A 24212-nucleotide genomic window follows, 5' to 3' on the forward strand; every position below is an offset into this window, starting at 1 on the left:
GGGGGGGAAGCATTTCACCTTTCTTTTGTTCATACTTCTAGTTGTGAATTCAGTTTAGCGTTACAGTTGGGTTTCTGAGAGAGCCGGTGTCCTGGATTTGGTCCCATTTACGTGTTGTTAGTTTCCCACATTGGTGTCCAGGAGCTCTATCCTACATCAGTAAGAAGGGCTGCTGAAGCGTGCTCCATAGTTACATGCCTGCCTGGAGCCTAGCAGGGTGGCAGCTGAGTGCCTGTGGAAAAATGTGGGTTCTGTATGTGGAATTTTCTGTCCAGATTGCAGATTTGAAAGCAGCCAGACAACTTGCTTCTGAAATCACTGCCAAAGGAGCTTCTCTGTATGACTTGCTGGGCAAAGAGGTTGAGCTGAGGGTAAGTAGTATTCCATTTAGGAATGAAAAGTCTCTCTTACTTCTTGCCCTGTACGTCTTCCAGCTTAGACTCATTCCTGATTGAGTGGAGTAATATGTGGGAAACTGGTAGAGGGCATGAATCCTCTTCTGATCCTAGTGGGCATTGCCCACTGGTGTTAGTTGTTTTTAATTAAAAATACTTTTCATACAATATATTTTAATCCTTTTCTTTCCCTTCCTCCAGCTTCTCCCAGATTCCTCCTCCCTTACATTCCCAACTCCATGGTTTTTTCTCTCTCTTAAAAACAATCAAAAGAAAAGGCATGGAGTCCATTTTGTGTTGGCGAGCCACTCGTGAGCATGAGCTTGCCAGGAGTGTGACTAATGCTTTGGGTGTCATGCCATGAAGAAAACTGAGTTTCCTTCTCTAGCAGCTATCACTTGCAAATGGCTCCTTGGTTAAGAGTAGGGCTTTGCATCTGTGCTGGTTAATATCATTAACTTCTAGGTCAGGATTGGCAAATATACGGTGGGCCTGAGGCTGTGACTTTCTTCCTGGCCTCTTCTCTGCATTGCTTTCAATAGTGTATCTCTCAGTTCATAGCTTCCAGAACTCACTGCCACCCCCCCCCCCCCGACTTACCCAGACATCTTTAGCCAGCTGTCATGTTAATGTCACTGATATGGAATATGATCTAGGCATTAGGAATTTCAAAGTTTTCCCAGATGACTATAACATAAATGTTTGTGACCAACTTCCAGGTAGTTGGAAGATGATGTTGCACTATCCATGTAATTCCTAACTTCCATTCTACTCCAGGGACAAGCAGAAACACAAGGCTTGGTTATAGGGTCTGTGGACACACACAGACAGCAGACTGACCTGTGTTTAGTGGTCATGTGGGTCACCCAGGGAATTTAGGAGTAAAATTAAATTATTAGCTATTGGATATTAATGGATATTAATTTAAGGTTTGCCAGGAGCACATGGGGCCCCGAGGTGAAATGAAAACTTGAAGTCTCAGGAGAGGCTAGGTAGGCATTGAAGAACATTTATAGAAGATGTTCTGCACAGAAATATTCTCCATTGTAAATGTTGCTTTTTAATTTCTAATGGTATCAGTGATTGAATTGCAGGCATCGCACATTCTGAGCCATAGTCTCTACCACTGAGTTAAACTTTGGAGAATTAGTGTGACATATATAGCACATACTTTGAGGGAACATCACTGGGCATGAAGGTGAACATCTACAATCCCAGCAGTCTTGGGGAGTCTGAGGATGGGGGACGGCTACAATTTCAAGCACATGGTAGGAAACAACCAGGTTCTTAAGGGAAAAATTGGCGACTAATAGAAATTAAAAACTAAACTCAAAGTGTATAAGTGATTTTATTTCTTCTAGGAACTGAGGACAGAAGCCATTGCTAGACCTCTAGAGATCAATGAGACTGAAAAGGTGATGAGGATTGCAATCAAAGACCTTTTGGTAAGATTGTATTGCTTCTATTCGTTGTGTTTAATACCTAGGACTCAAATATGTGATTTTCTGTGTGCACTAGACAGAGTAAGGGGGGCAGAAACAAAGGAGTACTTCAGAAAACTTAGAGGATAGTTTAGGACTACTACTTTTCCCCTCCTAGGTAAAAGCTGTTTCTCAAGTTATTAAACATTCACCAGTTTTTGCCAGGCAGTGATTGCACATGCCTTTGATCCCAGGACTCAGGAGGCCGAGACAGGTGGATCTCTGAATTCAAGGACAGCCTGGCCTACAAAGTCAGTTCCAGGACAGCAAGGGCTACACAGAGATACTTTCTCAAAACAACCCCACTCCCACCCCCAAAAATTCACCAGTTTTAAAGTAATGTAGCCATTCTTATTTTGATATTTTGGTGAGTATTATCCTATTTTGTTTAGCCAATTCCTCACTACTGGGCATTTAAATAATTCCAGGCTTTCTTTTTGTCTCTGTATAGAGAAGGGTTTAGAACTCAGAACCTTGTACATGCTAGACAGGTACTTTACCACTGAGCTACACCCCAACCCTTAATTCTAAGCTGCCCTGTAACAGGTAGGACAGTGGCCATCTTTTCCCACTCCCCCACTGTCGGCTAAGTTTTGTTTATTCATGTATGTCCACATGTACATAACTCCACCATGCTTTCTTAAGCAGAGCCAGGGCACCCAGGAAAAATAGCTCAGTCCAGAACTGGTTAGGTAGTACAGCCTCTTACTGTACTAAGAGGAACAAAGGTGTTTAAAGGTCACCAGAGGTCTGTAGGAGAGACATGTGCCAACTTGATGGGCTTCCCCTGACCAAACCAGGGACTGTTTACACATCAAAATAAATGAATTACAATAGTTGATTTTTATAGTATAGATCAATGAAATAGCAAACAATCACCTCTCAAATGAAAAAAATTCATCAAGGACATTACCAATACGATACTTATTACAAGGAGCAAGAGGGCAAGTAGAGTTCTAGCATCACCCCTCAATCAAGGGAGGGACTAAAGTGTCATTATTAAATAATTTAAATTATGACAGCTCATAGGATGAAGTCTTTCTGTGGTATTCCTGCCAGAGATGCATAATCTTAATCAATCAGACAATCTAGAAGCAGTCTATCAATTAGCTAGCTGACACTTAACAAAACATGAGGTCACGCAACACAAGGAGAGCTGGAGAGCACCCAGAACCATGACGGCTGCCTGCTGCTCCTGCCAGCTACAGAAGTGTCCCCAGGACACACAGAGAGACAGCAATGACCCTGAGAATACATAAGAGTGGCCACATACTATGCTTCTGCCTGGTTGTAGGCTTCCTGTTTCCTGTGTAACAGGAAACACAAAAAAAGGAAGGTGACTGGACTTCACCACAGTCCCCGCTCACCTAGTTCAGGGCAAGTACTTTGTATTATATTCTGTCTGTTCTGTAATTGTAGGATGGCTTCTAAATTTAAAAGTGTGTAAATAGCCATATTTTATGCACACCAATATTCTAACTGAATCAAGTGAACATGACCAAATACAGTTTGAACACTGAATGTTAAAAGCTGATCCTCCCGAAGGGACACAGTTAGTTTCTTGATGGACAGCTCCTGTGAACTCTTCATTGTCAAAAAATATTCACCTCCGATGCTTCATAATTCTGAAAGCAAAAGCAAAATGATGGCATGGGCTCTAGAGGAGCTGCAGAGCACAGGTCCGTTATTTCAGAAGCTGGAGGTCCTCATCTATGCATTGATCTTGCTTCCTTAAGGGATACGGAAAAGACTTTTTGCTTTTTTGGGGTTTTGGTTTTTGGTTTTTCGAGACAGGGTTTCTCTGTATCGCCCTGGCTGTCATGGAACTCACTTTGTAGACCAGGCTGGCCTCGAACTCAGAAATCCGCCTGCCTCTGCCTCCCCGAGTGCTGGGATTAAAGGCGTGCGCCACCACACCCGGCTTACAGAAAAGACTTTAATGTCAGATAATTCCCTAAGCTATTGTGTGACTTAATCAGAAAGTATTCATTGTCAGCAAGGGTTATTGATTAAGGGTACTGGAGATGGCTTCATAGTTAGGAGCACATTCTGCTCTTCCAGAGACCTAAGCTTGGTTCCCAGCACCCATTAGCTAGGTCACAACCTTCTGAAACTCCAATTCCAGGGTATCTGATGCTCTGTTCTGGCCTCCATGGGCACTGCACACATGTGTATGGACTTATACTTGTACAATGTACATCATTTTTTTTTTAATCCAAAAAAAAAAAAAAGTTGTTGAGCAAGGACGGACCACCTTCCTGCTGGAATGAGTTTGCACTTGCATTAGAATTTGTAATGCATTTGCAATCAATGAATATATACATTTCGTTTTAAAGATTTTTATGTGTGTTTGCTTGTGCCACTTGGGTTTGTTGTTGTTGTTGCTGTTGCTGTTGTTGTTTTGTTGTTTTCTTTTTAAGCTAGCAATTACTCTGTAGCTCTAGCTGCCCTGGAACTCACTATGTAGAACAATTTAGTCTCAAACTCAGGAGATCTGCCTACCTTTGCCTTCTGTGTGCTAAGATTAAATACAAGCACCACCATGCCTGGCTCTATAGTGGTTTTTAAAGGAAGAATCAAAGAACTTGTGTGCTGAGCTGGAGCTACAGCTCAGTGATAGTTACTTGTCTGGCATGTGTCAAGCTTTAAGATTGATCCCTCAGCACATATACAGAAATTCCACAGAAATGATTGATTTTACTTATACAAAAACAATGAAGCCATAAATGCACTGACAATAATTGTACTTTCAAAAGATGCCCTGTCTCTGAGAATCTTGGCAAGTTTCTACTCTTCCAAAGTCATTTCTTTGTGGATCCCATGGCTTTGCAAAGACCAGCAGGTAAACAGCCAGAAAAACATTTATAGTGTAGTAACATACATGCAGAGTATCAGAGGGGAATCCTACCTTGCCATCAAGAACTTCATGCAGGGTTAGACAGTCACATCATGGGGAGGAGGTTCATACACCCCCCATATTGTGCTCCGGACTCTGGTGTAGCTCATTTGGTGCTCTGAACCACGAGGCGCCCAACAGCCAGCTTCACATAGTCTAAATATGAAGCCAGCACATTTGCTTTTACCATGCCCTTCAAGCAAATGTGCTCTTAGAAAGATAGGGGTGTCTGCAGATGTAGCCAGTGGTCTTTGACCCCCTGTAGTGCCAACAGCCCAGAGCTTCGGTCCCATTGTGCCTAGACCTTGTTATAAAGCTGCATCTCACCAGAATGGCTAGTTGCTGCTGTGGGGTCCATTTCTGCCTGGACTTTACCAATAAAGCAGTTTCTCCATTTATTTTAGTTTTTAGTTGAGCTTTTACCATGGAAGGAAAAGGAATCTTCTGTGTCCATCAAAGTAGACAGAGGGTCAGAGCTGAGGCAGCCTGAGCCAACTGTGTCTGTCTGTGTCTGTCTGTCTGTCTTGTGTCTATGTGAGTATCTATATCGATGTGTCTGCCTGTCTATGTATGATTCTGTCTGTGTGTGTGTGCCTGTGTGTGTGTGTCTCCAATTCCTCGGTTGGTATTTTGTAACCAGGGAGCAGCCCAAGTGAAGGCTGACAGTGCAGTGATTCACCAGTGCCCAGTGCTAAGCAAGCAGGCTGGACACAGATCCTGTGACCTCTCTGTCTTTACTAGAATGTCTCTGTCATTCTTCTTTCCACGTTTGCTTGCTTCCATTGAAGAAACATGCACTTTTCATGACAAGAGTGGTGCCCTCCTGTCCGTGTGGCCTCCTTTCACTCCTGTCACTGGAAATAGTTTGTTAATAAGTTACAGCGGGGGAGGGGTGGGCTTTGTTGGTTTGCTTTCTTGTGTGGTTTGTGTGATGTTGCTTTGCACAAAGTGTTAAGGAGCTCTGTGCTCAAGAGTCAGGGGACAGCGCTCCCTGGCACCTTATCTCACTATTTCCTATTCGATGTAGGCCCAGGTTCAGAAGACTAAAGACCTGCTTAATAATGTGGCCTCTGATGAAGCCAACTTAGAAGCCAAAATTGAAAAGAGAAAATTAGAACTGGAAAGAAATCGGAAGCGACTGCAGACCCTGCAGAGTGTCAGGTAGAGTGACTAGAGTGTCTGTGGGTGTGGACATTAGGTTGGAGGAAGGGATGTGGCATAAGCTCTTCAAGCCATCAAAAAGCAGCATGCACAGACAGAGACCCCATGCCACAGTTTCCTTGCTGCCTGTCCTAAGAGCGGACTGCTGTGCTCTCCCACTCTCTGTACTGCTGCTAATATGTCTGCAACGTGGCCGAACTCTAGAGCCCTCGTGAAAGTTTTGTGGTTTCTTGTAACATGAGACAAAGTAAATCCAGACGGAGGGAGTTCTACTAAGCTTGGCCTTCTAAAATCTTACCATATGTTACATTGAAACAGAACAAACTCCCATCTTCTGGGTTGATAGATTTTAGACTTTTCACTTTGATAACTACTCACCTATCAGCAATTCATTTTCCTTATAACTGACTCCGTGGAAAAACAGCTTCACTGAGCAGTGTGTTAGTGGCCAGAGCATTGCCTGTGTCAGTGGAACCTTTTGTCAATTCCTCAGATTTTCTTTGTGTCTTCTCTTTACTGGCTTATGCTTTCCCTCCTTGGCCTCAATATTTTTTGACTTTTCTTTTTACAATGTTGGGAGTGAGCATTGGCAAATCACAGGCATCAAGAGCAAGTCACTAAAGGGCCTCACATACCACCCCCACCCCGGGGCCTCACTTGTTCCTCTGCTGAAATCACCGCCACGAGAGTCCTTGGACTCACTAACAAAGTCAGCCTTAAAGCAGAACTCACTCTAGTTCAGCCCCAAAGCACCATGTTTGTTTGTTTGTTTGTTTGTTTGTTTGTTTGAAAACAGGATCTCACTATGTAGCTCTAACTGTCCTGGAAATCACTATGTAAATTAGGCTTACCTAGAACTCACAGAGATCTGCCTGCCTCTGCCTCCCAAATGCTGGTACTCATAGCATGTGCTACTACCCCCAGCAAGCCCCAAATCTTTTAAATAGAAAAGTTGCCCTTTTCTAATTTTAAAAGATTGGTGTTCTCTTTCCATCTGTTTCATCCTCTGTCTTACTTTCTATTGCTGTAGCAAAAGTTACCATTACCAAGGTAATTTATGAAAAAATGCATTTAACTGGGATTACAGTTTCAGAGGTTAGAGTCCATGCTGGAACAAAGACATGAACAACTGGGAATTCACGTCTTGATCCAGAAGCAGGAGAAAGATCACACTGGAAATAGAACAAGTCTTTTGAAACCTCAAAGCCCCGCCCCCAATGACATACCTTCTCCAACTAGGCCACACCTCCTAATCCTTCCCAAATACTCTCACAAACATTCAAATCTATGAGGCTATGTCGCTGTTCTCATTCAAATACCACATTCCCAACTCCCTGTGTCATTTTAAAAACTGTCTCAGGTGCTTGCTTACCAGCATATACACTGCGACTGGAATGACAGAGTGGTGTGGGCCTGTGGGGGTGTCATGCAGATTTGTGAAGCATTCCGTATTTTGACATGTGGTCTCTTGATGCCATGCACAAGCATCTCAGAAGCCAGAACTAATATTTCAGTGAAGCTAGGAAAATCCAAGTGGCCTCCAGAGTTCTGGGGGCTGTGCAGGACAAAGGATCCATCCACACATTTGTCCCTTACTTGATTGGTGGCATCCAGCATTCCTGTCAGGATATCGGTGCCAAGAGTTTAACCCAAGTCTAGGTCACGATGTACTCAAGAGAACTTAAATTTGAGAGGAGAACATGCTCAGCTCAGGTGGAAGGGGGTGTCCATCACCTCTGTTGATATGAGAAGTGGCTTTTTTGAAAAGCGACCCAGTACATGCCTTGAGGTTTTTATTTATTTAAAGATTTATATTTATTTTATATGAATACACTGCCACTGTCTTCAGACACACACTAGAAGAGGGCATCAGATCCCATTACAGATGGCTGTGAGCCACCATGTGATTTCTGGGAATTGAACTCAGGACCTCTGGCAGAGCAGTCAGTGCTCTTAACTGCTGAGCCACTTCTCCAGCCTGCCTTGAGTTTTTCAATATGTGTTTTGGGGGGCGGGAGGACTGTCTGTCTCCCAACTCCTGGGCTAAAGGGACCCTTCCTTGTATCTCAACACTTCAGCTACCACAAGATGGCAGCTGACGGGGCTGTAGGCATGTTCTTCTACAACTAATTCTAATTCTTTAAAAATTTATAAGTATGGATTTTGCCTGCGTGTGTACCTGTGTACCATGTATCAGATCCCATTGAACTGGAGTTACAAATTATGAGCCACCATGTGGTTACTGGGAACAGAATTCTTGCCCTCTGGAAGAGCAGCCAGTGCTCTTAACCGGTGAGCCATCTCTCTAGCCCTCACTCTATTTGTTAAGATCAGAATTTTCTGTTAGGATTAATAACAAGGCGAGCCTGTAACCCCAGCACTTGGGGAACAGGGAGAGGAGGAGAGGCAGGAAGGAAGAGGAGTACTAAGAGGGACAGGAAAGCTTGCCTACCAGTTCAAGCAGGCTTCTGCAATACAGGCTCTCATTTCACTTTGTTTGAAAATAGCTTTCATTTGCAGCAGACTGTTTACCTCTGTGGAAAACTAAGTTTTGTCGTGTCCACAGTAGACTTTTATACCAACTAAGGTAATGCATGCCTAACTTATTGATTTTGAGAGAAATATATAGCACATATGTTAACACTATGTTAACCCTATGGGAGCCTGTGATTCATTGAAGTGAAATACACAGAATTATGTGCTAATAGATTTAATTTTTCTTAACTTGTAGTAACAAGTTCTTTTTGACTTTCACATACATCCCAAGCTACTCACCCATCCCTTCATATCCACCTCCACCTTGCAACCTCCCCCTCAAAGAAAAGAAATTAAGATAGCATTTTTAAAGATCTTATTACGGAAGCTGTAGTGTATCACAGTGTGTCCCACACGATTTAATTTTTATTAAAAATATACATTCTTGGTTGAATATACTGATATACACCTTTAATACCAGTCAGTACTTGGAAGACAGAGGTAGACAGATCTTTGAGTTCAAGGCCAGCTTGGCCTACATAGTGAGTTCTAGACCAATCAGGGCTGCATAATAATACTCTGTCTCAAAAAAATACACATACAAGCTGGAGAGATGGCTCTTCCAGAGGTCCTGAATTCAATTCCCAGCAACCACATGGTGGCTCACAACCATCTGTAATGGGATCCTATGCCCTCTTCTGGTGTGTCTGAAGACAATGGCAGTGTACTCATAAATAAAATAAATAAATCTTTAAAAGAAATATACACATACATACTTATTTCTATCTGTACCTGTATTTAGGGGATTAGCATGATGGCACACATATGAAACCCAGCATTCAGGGGGCTGGTCAGGAATTCACCAAGGACAGTCTAGGCTGCACTAGACCCTACTAAAAAAAAAATCTGGCCCCCACTGGCTGCTCCGAAAAGCCATCTTTGCATTGTTCCTGGGCCATGCTCCCGCTCACTACAGCCACCTTCGCCGCCTACCGCCTCCAACACAGACTCCGGCAGGCAGCTTTCTCGCCAGAGTCCTCGAACTCAACTAATTCCTCACTCAAAGCATTGGACCACCCACGTGCCTCACCATGTCAGACGGGGCAGTGGACACCAGCTCCAAGATCAGCACCAAGGACTTGAAGGAGAAGAAGAAAGTTGTGGAGGAGGCAGGGAATAGAACAGTCAAAATGAGGAAAATGGCGAGCAAGAGGCTGACAATGAGGTAGATGAAGAAGAGGAAGAAGGTGGGGAGGAAGAGGAGGAGGAGGAAGGCAACGGTGAGGAAGAAGATGGAGATGAAGATGAGGAAGCTGAGGCTCCTACAGGCAATCGGGTAGCTGAGAATGAGGAGGATGACGATGTCGACACCAAGAAGCAGAAGCCTGAGGAGGATGACCAGACAACAAAAGTAACCTGCCACTGCACCGTGACCTAGTCACCCTCCACTGCCCACAGCGGGCTGTGCCACCCACAGATGACATGCTCTCTCCACCACCCCACCAAAACTACAACATGAATTGGCAACATGGGTGGAAAAAAGAACCAGAACTTTCCACGCCCTGCTTGTTTTCTTAAAAATACTTTAAAAGGAAAATTTGTTTGCATTTTTTATTTAATTTTATATTTTTGTATATATTGTTAGGGGTCAGCCATTTTTTTTTTTTTTTCATTCCAACTGAAGAGTCTGGACAAAGCACACTTTATTCTGTTTGGTTTGTTTTTTTTGTTTTTTTTTTTTTTTGGTTTTTGAGACAGGGTTTCTCTGTATAGCCCTGGCTGTCCTGGAACTCACTCTGTAGACCAGGCTGGCCTCGAACTCAGAAATCCGCCTGCCTCTGCCTCCTGAGTGCTGGGGTTAAAGGCGTGCGCCACCACACCCGGCTGGGGTCAGCCATTTTTAATGATAACGGGCGACCAAACCAGCCTTCAGAGTGTTTCTGTCCACTTCAGACTTCACGTGGGGCGTGACCATGTTCATTCTAATCTCAAACCAGCCTTCAGAGCGTTTCTGTGCACTTCAGACTTCACGTGGGGCGTGACCATGTTCATTCTAATCTCAAAGGAGAAAAAAAAGCTTGTAAAAAAAGCAAAAACAACAACAAAAGAAATCTTACTTTGAGCATTCCAGTAACTTTTTTGTGTATGTACCTAGCATACTCTACTACAAGTAGTTGGTTTGTATGAGATGGTTAAAAAGGCCAAAGATAAAAAGGTTTTTTCTTTCTTTTTTTTTTTATTTGTCTATGAAGTTGCTGGGGGTTTTTTGTTGTTGTTTTGGTTTTGGGTTTGGGTTTGGGTTTTGGTTTGGGTTTTGGTTTTGGTTTTGGCCTGTTTGATGTATGTGTGAAACAATGTCCAACAATAAACCAGAATTTTATTTTGCTGAGTTGTTCTTGAAAAAAACTGGGAGTATGGAGGTTACATTCAGTGAATGTTGTTGGTGATTTATACGTAATTTTCACTTAATTCTCCCACTTTCAGTGTTTTTGTTTTCAGTGATTTATAAAGAATACATGTTCACTTTTTGTCCCATCTACTGTGAGAATGAAGACAATTCTCAGCAGTCAGACTGTCAACATTAAAATGTCAACATCACTCTGAAGGGGTTCACAATCATTGTGAAGGGCCCCAGGGGGACTCTGCAGAGGGACTTCAGTCATATTGATGTAGAGCTGAGTCTCCTTGAAAACAAAGAGAGGCTCTGGGTTGACAAATGGGGTAACAGAGGACCTGGCCACTGTCAGAAGCATGTGCAGTCATGCTCAGAACTCGATCAAGGATGTCGCGCTGGGCTCTTGTCACAAGATGAGGTCTGTGTGGGCTCACGTCCTCAGCAATGTCATTATCCAGGAGAATGTTTCTGTGGTGGAAATCTGAAACTTCTTGGGTGAAAAATCCATCCGCAGGGTTCTGGTAAGGACAGGTGTTGCTTGTTCTGTCTCTCGAGCCCAGAGGGATGCATTAATCCTTGAAGGAGATGATATTGAACTTGTTTCAAATTCATTGACTCTGATTTGGCAAGCCATACACTTAAAAACAAGGATCTCAGAGTTTTAGGATGGCATCTACGTGTCTGAAAAGGGAACCATGAAGCAGGCTGACAAGTGAGACCCAGGGACCTAGCTCCAGAAACAACATCCTGACTACAAGTATGAGTTGGGCTCTTTGGGCACAATAAAAGACTTATTATATATTGGGGGGGGGGGGAACAAACAAACAAAAACCAAAACTATGTTCTTTTGGTGGGTAGAAAGGGGTAGAGGTGAGTTATTTTTAAGCAGTTTTCAGAGTGGAGACCTTGTGTAATTAGAGGTTTCATGATGTATTTGGGAGAAATTCATTATGATGGAAGTTGAGAGTCTTAAATACAAATCAAATGCCTGCAGACTGACTGGCTTCCCCTTTCTATGCCATCTGCTCACTCTAGGCCGGCCTTTATGGATGAGTATGAGAAGGTTGAGGAAGACCTGCAGAAGCAGTATGACGTCTATCTAGAGAAGTTCCGGAACCTGGCTTACCTGGAGCAGCAGCTTGAGGATCACCACAGGATGGAGCAGGAGAGGTTTGAAGTAAGTCCTTGGCCTGGTCACCCCTGCAGAGATGACAGAGAGCTGCACTAGTGACTGAGCAGCAAACACCTGACGCCTCCCCAGACCTCACTGCAGCTTCTTGACAATAGTCAGGGATGTTTCCTGTTTATTTTAGGGAGTGAGGGGGCCAGTGTCTCACAATGGTATCCAGACCAGCCTCTAGCTTCAGCTTCCAACATGCAGAGATGATAAGATACATACCACCATGCCCAGCTTAATCAGGGCTCCATTTGCCAACACACCTGCCATACTACCCCCTTCTGGTTCTACACCAGGAGCTGGGATCAGGATCTCCTTTCGCTTTCTTTTTTATTTTTTTGTTTTGTTTTGTTTTTGTTTTTCGAGACAGGGTTTCTCTGTATAGCCCTGGCTGTCCTGGAACTCACTTTGTAGATCAGGCTGGCCTTAAACTCAGAAATCCACCTGCCTCTGCCTCCCAAGTGCTGGGATTAAAGGCGTGCGCCACCACCGCCCAGCGATCTCCTCCTTTGTCTTACCATCCTGCACTGGAGTGGTCAAGCAGAATGGCAGAAACAAAGAAACACTTCTGCTTTCTTTTGTTGTGAGCCCGAGAGCTGTGGCTGTCTGCACACATTTCCTGTGTCCATGGTCCTTGCAGTACACGTGCTGGGCTTCTCTTGTGTCCCTCATTTTCTTTCCAGTGGTGTGGAGCAGGAGGAGTGTATGAAGCCAGAGCATCAACTTTCTAGGCCACTCCCACAGGCTGCTGGGAAGAGGAAGAGCACAGGTTTAGGGACCTCATAGGTTGCTCAAGCAAATTCTCTTTAACTTTTTGAAAAGACATATACATGTCTATTTTGTATACTTGTATTTTGCCTGAAACTATGTCTGTGTGCCGTGTGCATGCAGTGCCCTCAGAGGCCAAAACTGGGCATCAGACCTCCTGAATTGGTGTTTAGATGTTTGTGAGCTACCATGTGGATACAAGGAATTGAATCAGGATCCTCTGGAAGAGCAGCCAGTGACCCAACCACTGAGCCATTTTCCCATAAACAACTTCCTTGTTTTCTTTTGTTTTGTCGTGGGTTTTTTGCTCGATATGACAAGCCCTTCAGTATTCAAACAGTGGTGAGGAATCAGATCATCCACAAAAGTTCATTATTCTGAATCTGTTTCTTTCCTCCTCCACAGGAAGCTGAAAATACTCTCCGTCTGATGCAAAATAAGCTAAAGGAAGAAGAGAAGAGACTGCTCAAGAGTGGAAGTAAGGCCCTGCCCTGCCTGACTAGAGCTTTCAGCTGTGAAGTTACTTGAGTGTTTAAGGTTTTCATTCAGAGTACGCATGCACGCACGCATGCACGCACATGCGAATGTGTGTTTGGTGGACACGTATGTGCACACATGCCAAGGGTGCAAGTGGTGGTGTGAGTGTGTCGTGATTCAGAAGTCAAAGTCAGAAGACAACTTTCTAGTTGGTCCTCTCTCCTTCCATGTTTACACGAGTTCCTGAAATCAACTCAGGTTATCAGCTTTGCAGGACAGGTACACAATGAGTTATTTACATTTCTCTAGCAGAGCTACTTACAGTTTTAAAATATTTATTTTTATTAAACTCCTTTCTCTCATTTTTAATTGTGGTAAGAACAATAGATATCTGTCATTGTTGACTAGAATATTTTCAGATGGCAATTTTCTCACAGTTTTTATATTAAGTGACATTTGAATTTGCTCAAACAGCTTGCTTCTCATAAAGACTGAGATGGTAAGCACAGGGCCTGCATGGGTCTGCAGAGGTCTTCTATGTGTATGGATGGCTGTTAGCTTGGACCCCTAATCGTGGGAGAAGGTCTACCTAAGACTCTTTGTCTACTCTTGAGACTTTCTTCCCCCTATTGAGTTGCCTTGTCCAGCCCCAGTCTAAGGGCTTTTGCTTTGTTTTACTGTATCTTGTTTTGTCCTGTTTGGCTGTCCTCTCTTGGAGGCCTGCTCCTTTCTGAAGAGGAAACAGTGGGAATGGATCTAGAGCAGAGGGAAGGTAATAGGGGCTAGGAGAAATGGAGGGAAGGGAAACTGGTTAGGATGTAGTGTATGAGAGAAGAATCTATTTTCAACGATAATAAAGTTTGCTTCCAGTTATATAGTATCTAGCTAATATTCATTTCTTTTTCTTTTTTTTTTTTTTTTTTTTCGAGACAGGGTTTCTCTGTATAGCCCTGGCTGTCCTGGAACTCACTTTGTAGACCAGGCTGGCCTCAAACTCAGAAATCTGCCTGCCTCTGCCTCCCAAGTGCTGGGATTAAAGGCGTGCGCCACCACGCCTGGCTTTAATACTCATTTTTTATGATACTCATGACATTTGTGTTTGTTTAAATGCTACAGTTAGCTTGAACTCTTTGTAATAAATAGTTATGAATGAAAATTATGCCTACTAGTGTGAATGGTCCCATATTTTAGGGCAGGCAGAAAAAGGTGCTGTTGCATGCAGTGTCAGTGAAAGACCCTTGCCTGTTTGCAGATCCCAACCACAGTCATCCAGGAGTGCTTACCAAGGCCCTAACCTGTAGAAGAGTGTACTAAACATGAGGCCTTGACTCTGGGAGGGAGTCTTCTCCGTAATGAGCCAGCATTGCTCACCAGGGCGACAGTTCCACAAAAGAAACAGTGGCAGTGTGTGTTCTTCCTGCTACAGCAGTTCTGTTGCACTGACTTGCTTCTCTTGCTTAGTTCTGTTCTCTTGATGAAATGTCTTTATTCTTGTGGTCAGAACAGTATACCTGGGCATCCAGCTTTTCTCCAACCTGCCTGTTCCCTGTATCTGTTTCCTGTTGTACCTGTTCTCAGAGAGTCTAGGAAGAGCAGGGACTTCTGGGAATCCTTTAGAAAACCTGAACCGTGTCTGTAGCAAAGCAGGCTCCTACTGATTTAGTGCTAGGTCAGTCAAGGCAGAGACCAAGTGATGCAGTGGCCTCTCTGTTGCGTGGAGTAAGCATTTAATATCGTAATTTTTGTGGATGGAGTAGGAGGGAAACTAAACTGAGTGGTGTTAAATTACTTTAATATGAATTTGTTTTCTGTATAGACTTGTAGAAGATGTGGTTTTCAAACTGAGTTGGTAGTCTTGAAGGATGTTCTCAGTGACACTGCTGCAGTGCCCAGGCTTTCCTCCTGAGCTAAGAACACAGCTCTTAGAAAGCAGGTTACCTTCCCTTAATATCCAGGTGGATCCAGCTATCTTGCCATTACTTTCACATGCAGGTACCAAGCAAAGCCTTTTGGAAGACCAACAACTGCTGGATTTCTAGGCTGACTTCTAAGTCAGTGTCAGGCCAGCAACTGCAAACCCCTCCAAGGCCCTCCTTCCCAAACCATCACTCCCTGAGTACAGTAAGGCACTAGGCAGAGAGCTTTATCTTCCCATTATAGTCTCTGTTAGTTCTGTCTTGGAAATGTTCAGCTTACAGACACAAAAGACAATGAACAAGTCTTTAGAAAATGGATATTGAGTGATTTGGGGGCTGGAGATGATGACTCCATGATTAAGAACACTGCTGCTCTTCTAGAACAACCTAGTTAGGTTTCCAGCACCCACATCAGGTAGCCCACGGCTGCTTTCAATTCCAACTCTGGGAGATTGAGCACTGGAGAGATGGCTCAGCAGTCCTGAGTTCAATTCCCAGCAACTACATGGTGGCTCACAACCATCTGTAATGAGATCTGATGCCCTCTTCTGGTGTGTCTGAAGAAAGCAACAGTGTGTCATATATTTAAAATAAATATATTTAAAATGATTGCACTGAAAATAGCCTTTTATGCAGTGCATGCCTGAATGCCTCCCCTAATAAATAGATACAATTTACTTAAAAAAAAAAAACACATTTTCTAAAAGAAAAGTATTAATTGTCTGTGTATGTGGTATTAAGGATTAGACTCAGAGCTTTGCAGAAAAAATAATGAAATAAATAAGCACATGCGTTAGCACTGAGTCACAACCCCATCAACGTATGTATGCCTTTATTCTAGAATTTTCCCCAGTAAGAATGTCACTTCAGCGCTTTCTCAGAACAGCTTCCTCTGAAGTCCAAGCTTGGCTCTCCTCTCACCTCCATCCCACCCGCCTTGTTCTTTCACATCTGCTTCTATCTTTGTTAGGATCAGGGCTCTTAAATTAGCAATATGGCCTGACAAAGAACAGAGTGGACTTCTCCCCCGTTAACCAAGGACTTCCACTTTGACAGCCAGCTACTCGATTTTGTAAAAATTTCAGACTGTCATAATGCTTTGAAGACACCTGGTCCATGTTCTTTTCACCTTGAAAAATTGCTCAAAGCAAATACAGCATATTATTGTCTACATTAACATTTCATGAAGTACCTGTGAATAAATCCAGGGAGTCTCATAAAATCTAATGGATGAAAAGAGAACTAAGAAAGGCAGATGATTTTGCACTGGAGCCATAGGAGGAAGGAGAGGTTACACTGTAATGGAAGGTCTGCTCTTTTACTCTGCCTTGTGGTGTTTCTGCTAGGCAATGATGACTCAGACATAGACATCCAAGAGGATGATGAATCAGACAGCGAGTTGGAGGACAGACGAATGTCAAAGCCTCGGACAGCGATGGAGGTGCTCATGCAAGGTAGTGTAACTCCTTCTGTCACCCAGTTCCTCGTGCCTGTTTCTCAGAACTCCAAGGGCAAACTTGGGTGAGTGCTGCTTAGAACTGCAAACCACAGTGTGTTGAGTAGGGTCCCTGGAAACACTTCCTGTCCCAATCTGTTCTTCAGGATCTGTCTCTCAAACTGTGTTGCCTCTAATAGTCCTTTTGTTTGATTTCATGTAGCTAAGCTGATCTTGAATTCACAATGTACCTCAAGATGACCTTGAACCTGATCCTCCTGCTTCGGCCTCCTAGGCATTGAGATACAGGATGCAGCACTATGCCCTGCACATGTAATATTCTTATCTCTGTCCCTGGGAAGAGCTGGTTCACATTTGTGGCTTCAGATTTCCCACAGATACCTCAGAAATGGCCTCTGTATCTGAGCTCTCTACACTATTTGTTTTGGTCAGTGCAGGTCTATCCCTTGTGGCCAAGGAATTAACACAGAAAAGGTGTTACATAAGTGCCTCTTACAAACCTCATTTGATGGATAGGAGCCAACACTAGAAAAACTGTGTAACTTGCTCAATGTTAGTCTGAGAACAGCAGTTTTGTTCCAAATTCTGCTTAAGTACTTGCAGAGTAAAATCAGATAGCACAGTTCCAGAACCTATGGCTAGGATCTGCAAATGCCATAAGACTTTGCACTTGTCTAACAGTTCTGGGCCCACCCTGAGCAGCACCTCTCTCCTCCTGCACTGTCTGGAGCCTGGACACATTTTCATTCTGAAGTGTCCACCTCGATCCAAGTACAGGTGACACTGGTTCATAAAAGAGGAATATTTTTTCTTTTTCCATAGATAGCAACAAAGTTCTACTGCATGTGACCTTAACAGTGGAGTTCAGTGATGTTTCCTCCCCAAATACTGAGAAGATACGTTTTTCTTTTTTAACTTTTTATTGGTTCTTTGTGGGTTTCACATCATGCACCCCAGTCCCTCATAGCCACCCTTGCAACTTCCCCACCCCCAATAAAACACACACACAACAAAGCACACACACAAAACAAAGCACACACACACACAAAACAAAGCACACACACACAACAAAGCACACACACACACACACACACAAAACAAAGCACAGGAAACATCTCATCACGGAAACTGTAGTGTGTCACAGTGTGTCCCACAGTCTACCCCTCTGTCCACACATCTCTTGCATTGAGTCATTGCAATGAGTCACTCATCTGGTTCAAGATCTCTGACTTCTGTGATACTGTCAACATTGGATCATCATTAGAACTTCTGGTTATCCTGTTGTTGCCCTGGAGATCCTGTAGACTGACCCTTTCATGCATCCCAACCATTCACTAATGATAGAGATTTTGGAATGGACCAATTCAGAGTCCTAAATCTGGGCCTGGGTGGAAACTAAGCTGATCAGCCCACTGGCTCTCCCTTATCCCCACCACCAGGGCTAGCTAGCTCTCCAGCACTGCTCCGGCTAGGCCAACAACAGGAGGCAGGGTCAGCCCTCCTACTCTTGTGCCCTAGGGGCCAGCTCACCTGTACCCATGCCTCCAGGGCCAGCTCCACTGTACTGCCCAGCAAGGTGCAGGGCCCACTCTCCTAAGTGCTGCAGCCTGTGAGGGGGCTGGGCCAGTTCTCACACCCTCAGAACAGGCTCACCTGTGCCTTCACTGTAAGTGCCAGCTCCACTGTATTGCCCACACAAGATACAGGACCCATTCTATAGAATGCTGCAGCCAGCAAGGGGCAGGGCCAGCTCACCCTCTCTCGTGATCCCAGGGTTGGCATTCCTGACTGCCTTAGGTGACAAGGGGAAAAGGGGCAGAGGGCTAGTAGCAGGGCTAGCTTTTCCTCACTCTGTCCTTGGGGCTTGCTCACCCACTGCCCCTCAGCCAGTGCCAGCACTACTGTGCTGATTAGGTGAGGTACAGGGCCCACTTTTCCGAGTGCTTCACCTGACCAGGGGCAGGGCCAGCTCTCCTGACTGCCACACTCGGTGTATTGCAAAGGAGGCAAGGCTTCACCCTGCACCTATGCTGCCTCATGGTAGACAAATGGTAAGGCGCTCTCCTGAGTTCTCAACCTCTGGGCTGGCTCACATGCACTCCCCCATGCCACCCCACCTCCCACCGCCAATACCCCACTCCGACTCATGCCACCAGGGTCAGCTCTGCTGTGCTGCCCAGGCGAAGTGCAGGGCCTGTTCTCAGTGCTGTAGTTGGTAGAGTCAGGGCCAGCTCTCTCAAGCTCATGACCCTGAAGGCAGCTTTGTGGGATGGGGCATATCACTTCTGTGCCTGTGCCACCCCATGGTAGATGAGTGACAAGATCAGCTCTTCTACACTCATGCCCTCAGGGCAGGCTCACTCACTTCTGCCAGCAGGTCCAGCTCCACTGTGCTACCTGGGCAAGGTATAGTCTACCTCTCCCAAGTGCTGCCTCGGGGGGCGGGGGGGGGAGGGAGGTGCAGTTCTCCAGAGCAGCACATCCAGTGAGAGGCAGGCCAATTATGCTCAGCCCCTGGACATCTGCATGGTCTCCATCAGCTGCCCTGGCCAGGGCATCCCCATGTTCTCTATTGGAAATATGAGCCACGGACACCAACACCAACCTCTGCCACTGTGTAGCCATAGACTCACACATGGCCCTGAGTAGCAGCTCGGGCTAGACCTCATCATGGCCCCAGGTGGGTGAGTCTGGCCACTCCTAACAAGCTACCCTCTCCACCTCCGAGTCTCCAGTTCCATCTCTTCATCATGCTCAAGCTGCTCTACTCCACTTTCCCTCCCATCTGACCAGCACAGACTTGTTCATTGTGGAGGCTCCCACTGCAGGCTGGCCGCACGGCTGCTGGACTCCTGGGTGACATCCTCCATCCAAGCTGTGTGGCGTGGTGGCAAGCAGGTGTCTATGGCCCACCAGTGTCTCATGCACTGGAGGGAAGGTCTGTGGGTGGCATTGCAGTCCACAGGTCTGCCTTCCTCCTTCCATGCTATACTACTGGATTTGATTTGATTTTTATGAGTCCTAGGCATACAACAGTTTTGCCCACCAAGCCAGGCATGAAGCTAGGATGAACAAAGGACTGCCATCTGCTCTGACCCTGACTGGTATAAGAACAACAACAAGGGGTCTCTTTGCCCATCCCCAGGGGAACAAAGGATATGTTTTTCAAATACTCATGATTCTTTTCATGGTTGTTTTGTGGTGCTAGAAATTAAATCCATGACTTTTAAGTCTATAGATAAATGTTTCACCACTGGTCTATACCCCCAGCCTTCATATAAAATGTTTGTATATTTTTATTATAATCAGTTATGTGTGTACACACATTCATGTGCACACTTGGACACATATCCAAAGGTAACTTGTGAGACTCAGTTTTTTCCTTCTAACATGTAAATTCTGGAGACTGAACTCAGATAATTAGGCTTAGTGGCCAGCCCATGTTAATTTTATTGTTTTGGTGGTTGTTGTTGTGGTGGTGGTGGTGGTGGTGGTGACATTCTCACTGTGAAGCGCAAGCTAGCTTTGAGCTCCCAATGATTCTCCTCCTGAGTGCTGAGATTGCAAGTGTTTGTTATCACCCTGATATGTTAGTATTTTACTGCCTTCGTCTCATCTTTCACAGTAGAAGTGCAGAGCTCCAGCATGGTGGTTCACAGCTATAGTCCCAGCACTCTAGATGCTGAGGCAAGAGTTCAAGGTCAGCCTCAACTATAGAGAGAGTTTCTCAGAATAGAGGGAAGGGTGATACAGGAATGTGACTACTGTTTGTTGGCAGTTCTAATTAGTTGGAGCTCACTTAAGTACATAAGTTATTGTGTACGTTGGTATTTCCCCAGTTTTCCAAGGTCTTAAATGCCATTTCCTGCCATATTTTCTAAGGATCTCATCATTTTGTGGTTTGTTTTCTCAGGAAGGCCCAGCAAACGCATCGTGGGTACAATGCAAGGTGGAGACTCAGATGAAGACGTGAGTCCTTTGCCCTCCCAACACTCCTGTGCCCCTGGTCTGGGGCTGTGCTCATAGCTTAGTTCAGGTGCTGCCCGCTGTCAGGGAGCTGCCTATTCCAGCACATGGCTTGACTGTGAAGGACTGGCTCTCCCTTGCTTGTTAGGAGCTTGTTTCTTGTTACACACAAATATGCACACCCTTTGCCCTTCCTCGCCACCTTCTCACGATTCTTTCCATTCTCACTTTCCAAAGATGCAAGCAGCACCAGCCCTCTTAGGTAAAGGCAGGACTCCCAGCTCCAGGAAGCAGGTTGGTTTACTTTGCTTGCCTCATCTGTTCATTGCTGTGTGTTGGCCTGCTCAGGGCTAGCAGGTCCTCTCCTCCAGGGTGATGCCTCCTCTCTTGGGCAGGAAGCCCTCAGAATAGATCCCATTGTGAGAGAACCAGGGTGATCTCTTGTATTACCATACTAAGCAGGCCTAAACACCAAGACCAAAGATGAGAAAGGTGGCTGCGGTCATCAGGCCCTGAATTATAACCTAAAAATGAAGTATTGATACCAAGGGCATGTTCCAGCACCGCCTGTCTTCAGTACCCTTCTGCAGTTCTGGAGAAGGAACACAGAAAAGATATTTTCCTAGACCAGGGCCTCGGAGACACCTGGCAGGGGGCTGAGATCAGGATAGATAAATGGCTTGAGAACTTAACCAAAAAGGGAAATCTGGGTTCTCAAAATGGCAGGCTGGGTATGCACTGCCGGGCTCTCTGAGCCCTATTCTGTTGCAGTCCCTGGCCGTGCTACTTGGCCCATGTAGCAAACGTACTGGAAAGACACTGGATTGGTGTCCAAGGTCAGTTCGTAAGGCACAGGACTATGTCTGGGGTCTGGCACTAGCACCTTGACAGGGACAAACAGGACCTTATACTCTTTTATGGCGCTTGGCTTACTAAGTACCACAGTGCGGTATTACTTAGTATAGTATTAGTATAGATTCACAGGAGCAAGCTAGTGCCTAGTCTTGCCTAGCAGGACACAGAGACACATGTACCTTGAATTCTTAGGACAGTCACTAGAGAGGCAGGGAAATCACTCAGCTATAGCTTTCTTTTTAACAGCAAGGATGCACATGATAAGGTAGCTGCATATACTCCTGTCCACCCAAGGCTGAGCACGGAGGATCTGGCCTAAAGAGTTAGTGCTCCCTGGAGAGTGTGTCTGGCTTCTGTTGTATCTGCTTGCATGCTTTTCAGAATTCATGTATCCTTAATGGCTCAGGTGTTCCCATTTGTTTATTTCATGGAAGCTGTGTTCACACAGCCCCTCTGTCACAGGGTTTCTATGTGTTTGCTCAGCATGAATCTGTTGAGTCCTATCAGTGCTGGGTCCTGAATGCAGCAGGAAACAAAAACAGTCGTTGCCTTTGGGACACATATGTTCTAGGAACAGTCTAGCAGACATACTACAGTCATGGTTGTTAGGGAAGAAATAGTTCAAGAAGGTAAGAAATGACAGACACAAGGAATTTTTTCCTAATGGTCAGGCAAGGCCTCTCTAATAAGAAATTGGAGGCCTAAATAAGAGACAGTGTGAGCCATTTGGGGGTGGATAGAGCCCCTGGGCCCAGGGAGTGTGAACACCTCCAGTGCCTAGGCAGTGGCAGAATGGAGGAACTGAATTGAGAGTGATGAGAGACAGCACAGGCAATGTGGACCTGTGTGGGGTTGATGAGCACCTCGTAAGATAGGGGATGTTGCAGTTGTCAGCCCAGGAGAGGCAGGCAGCGACTGCAACTGTGTAGACTGGAGGGGAGGGCCTTGTATCCTGAGAACGTGAGGACATTGCTGTTGAGAAGTGCTTCGAGTCTGGGTGTTTCCATAGTCGGACCCACCTTGTTTTCTTAGCTGACTGCACCAGTGTGATGAAGAGGAGAACATACACACTGCTTCGGTTGTGGTGTAACTAACTAAACGCACAGGGCTTTAACTTCCTGAAACAGAGATGAGTTGAGGAGGGGGCTGAAAAGGTGGATCAGGAATTTGGTTTTAGACATTCTCGGATGCATGGCCTATTAGACATCATGTGGTATGGAGTAGACAGTTGAAATTAAAGTTTGGAATTTAAGAAACAGGACTGTGAGCCATGCAGTGGTGGCGCACGCCTTTAATCCCAGTGCTTGGGAGGCAGAGGCGAGCGGATTTCTGAGTTCAAGGCCAGCCTGGTCTACAGAGTGAGTTCCAGGTCAGCCAGGGCTACACAGAGAAACCCTGTCTCGAAAAACCAAAAAGAAAGAAAGAAAGAAAGGAAGGAAGGAAGGAAGGAAGGAAGGAAGGAAGGAAGGAAGGAAGAAAGAAAGAAAGAAAGAAAGAAAGAAAGAAAGAAAGAAAGAAAGAAAGAAAGAAAGAAAGAAAGAAAGAAAGAAAGGAAGGAAGGAAGGAAGGAAGAAAGACTGTGTCCCCACTGGATCGGAGTCTTTTCGGTCTTCATAAGAGTGGTTTGGGGATATGGGGTAGATTGCTGTGCTTGGGCAATGGAGGGGAAGTACATGGGATGCTTGAGAACAGTAGTTTACCCAGAGAGTGTCCTTTCTTTTTTTCACTGAGACATGGTCTTTCTGTGTAGCTCAGGCTGGCCTCAAATTAATAGTCATCATCCTGCCTTAGCTTCTGGAATACTGAAATTGTAGGCTTGTACCACAATAGGTCTGGCCTTCTCAAGAATTTCTGCTAGAAAGGAAACAGAGCAGAGTAGCTGGAAGAAGTGACAGTTCTTTAAAGAAAAGAATTCTAACATGTATGACTATTCAGGAATACTCTAGATTGGGTGACCAGCCATCTTGGTCTATATACATAGAACACAGGACTTGTTTTAAGAATGACAGCCCGAATTGGTACTTCCTGGATCCAGACCATGAAGGAGCTGCACACCCTTCACCTTGCCCTCTTACCCACATCTGAACTGCTTTCCACCTCCACCTGGAATAGGCCTCCCTTTCTCCTGCACTGGGTCTCTGGACTGCAGGAGCCATGCAGCATCTAGGTTAAGGGACGAGTTAAGGGACATCCGCGGAAAGCCAACCCCTGCTCAACAGCCCTGGGAAAGAGTTACTAGTTACATAGCCTCAGGCTAGTGAACCTGTTCAGCTAGCAATGTGCTGTGTCCCCACAAACCTCCACCATATGGGTATTACTGGTCATTGCACTTTCGAGGATAAAGAGGGGTCTCTAAGGACAAGCTATCAGTGTGAGCTAGCATCTCAGTTATATTTGCCATCTCTTTGCTTCAGGAAGACTCGGAGGACAGTGAAATTGACATGGAGGATGATGAAGAAGATGATGACGATTTGGAAGATGAAAGCATTGCTCTCTCACCAGCTAAGCCCAGTCGAAGGATCCGTAAACCGGAGCCCTTGGATGAAAGTGACAATGACTTCTGACCTTGCCAAGGGGCCCAGGCAGATTAAGAGCCTCAGATATATAGGTACACAGGGACTCGGCAGGCTGGAAAGGTAACATGTGTTTTGTTCACTACACCATCTGGGCTTAACCATTACTGAAACCCCAACAAAGATGTTCTTTTGTCTATCTCCTAACACTTGGGATCCCCATACCAATTCAAATCTACAAGAAAATCCTTTGAGGAGAAATACAGACTGATACCATATAA

At 45.1% G+C, this 24212-nt stretch overlaps 1 protein-coding gene, 1 non-coding gene and 1 pseudogene across 4 annotated transcripts in view; 2 read left to right on the top strand and 1 right to left on the bottom strand.

Annotated features, from left to right (window-relative positions):
* Cluap1 (clusterin associated protein 1) overlaps window positions 1-24212 on the top strand; it is a 34360-nt gene extending 10148 nt beyond the window's left edge. For 2 of the 3 annotated variants that reach the window (XM_029470828.1, XM_029470827.1), the window contains exons 5-13: window positions 276-371; window positions 1757-1840; window positions 5800-5933; window positions 11839-11980; window positions 13154-13226; window positions 16488-16595; window positions 20511-20566; window positions 20801-20857; window positions 23833-24209. In XM_029470828.1, coding sequence (XP_029326688.1) covers window positions 276-371; window positions 1757-1840; window positions 5800-5933; window positions 11839-11980; window positions 13154-13226; window positions 16488-16595; window positions 20511-20566; window positions 20801-20857; window positions 23833-23982 — 900 coding nt within the window. In that variant the 3' untranslated portion in view covers window positions 23983-24209. Of the gene's footprint in view, window positions 1-275; window positions 372-1756; window positions 1841-5799; window positions 5934-11838; window positions 11981-13153; window positions 13227-16487; window positions 16596-20510; window positions 20567-20800; window positions 20858-23832 lie in introns of all 3 variants that reach the window. The other variant, XM_021185205.2, reaches the window with a different exon arrangement.
* On the top strand, window positions 9147-10036 carry LOC115029592 (annotated as a pseudogene).
* On the bottom strand, window positions 19610-19747 carry LOC115029627. Its single transcript, XR_003835193.1, has one exon. It is a non-coding gene; the product is annotated as a small nucleolar RNA SNORA48 (small nucleolar RNA).

The sequence above is a fragment of the Mus caroli genome, chromosome 16, assembly GCF_900094665.2.
Source record: "Mus caroli chromosome 16, CAROLI_EIJ_v1.1, whole genome shotgun sequence".
In the NCBI taxonomy this organism is placed as follows: domain Eukaryota; kingdom Metazoa; phylum Chordata; class Mammalia; order Rodentia; family Muridae; genus Mus; species Mus caroli.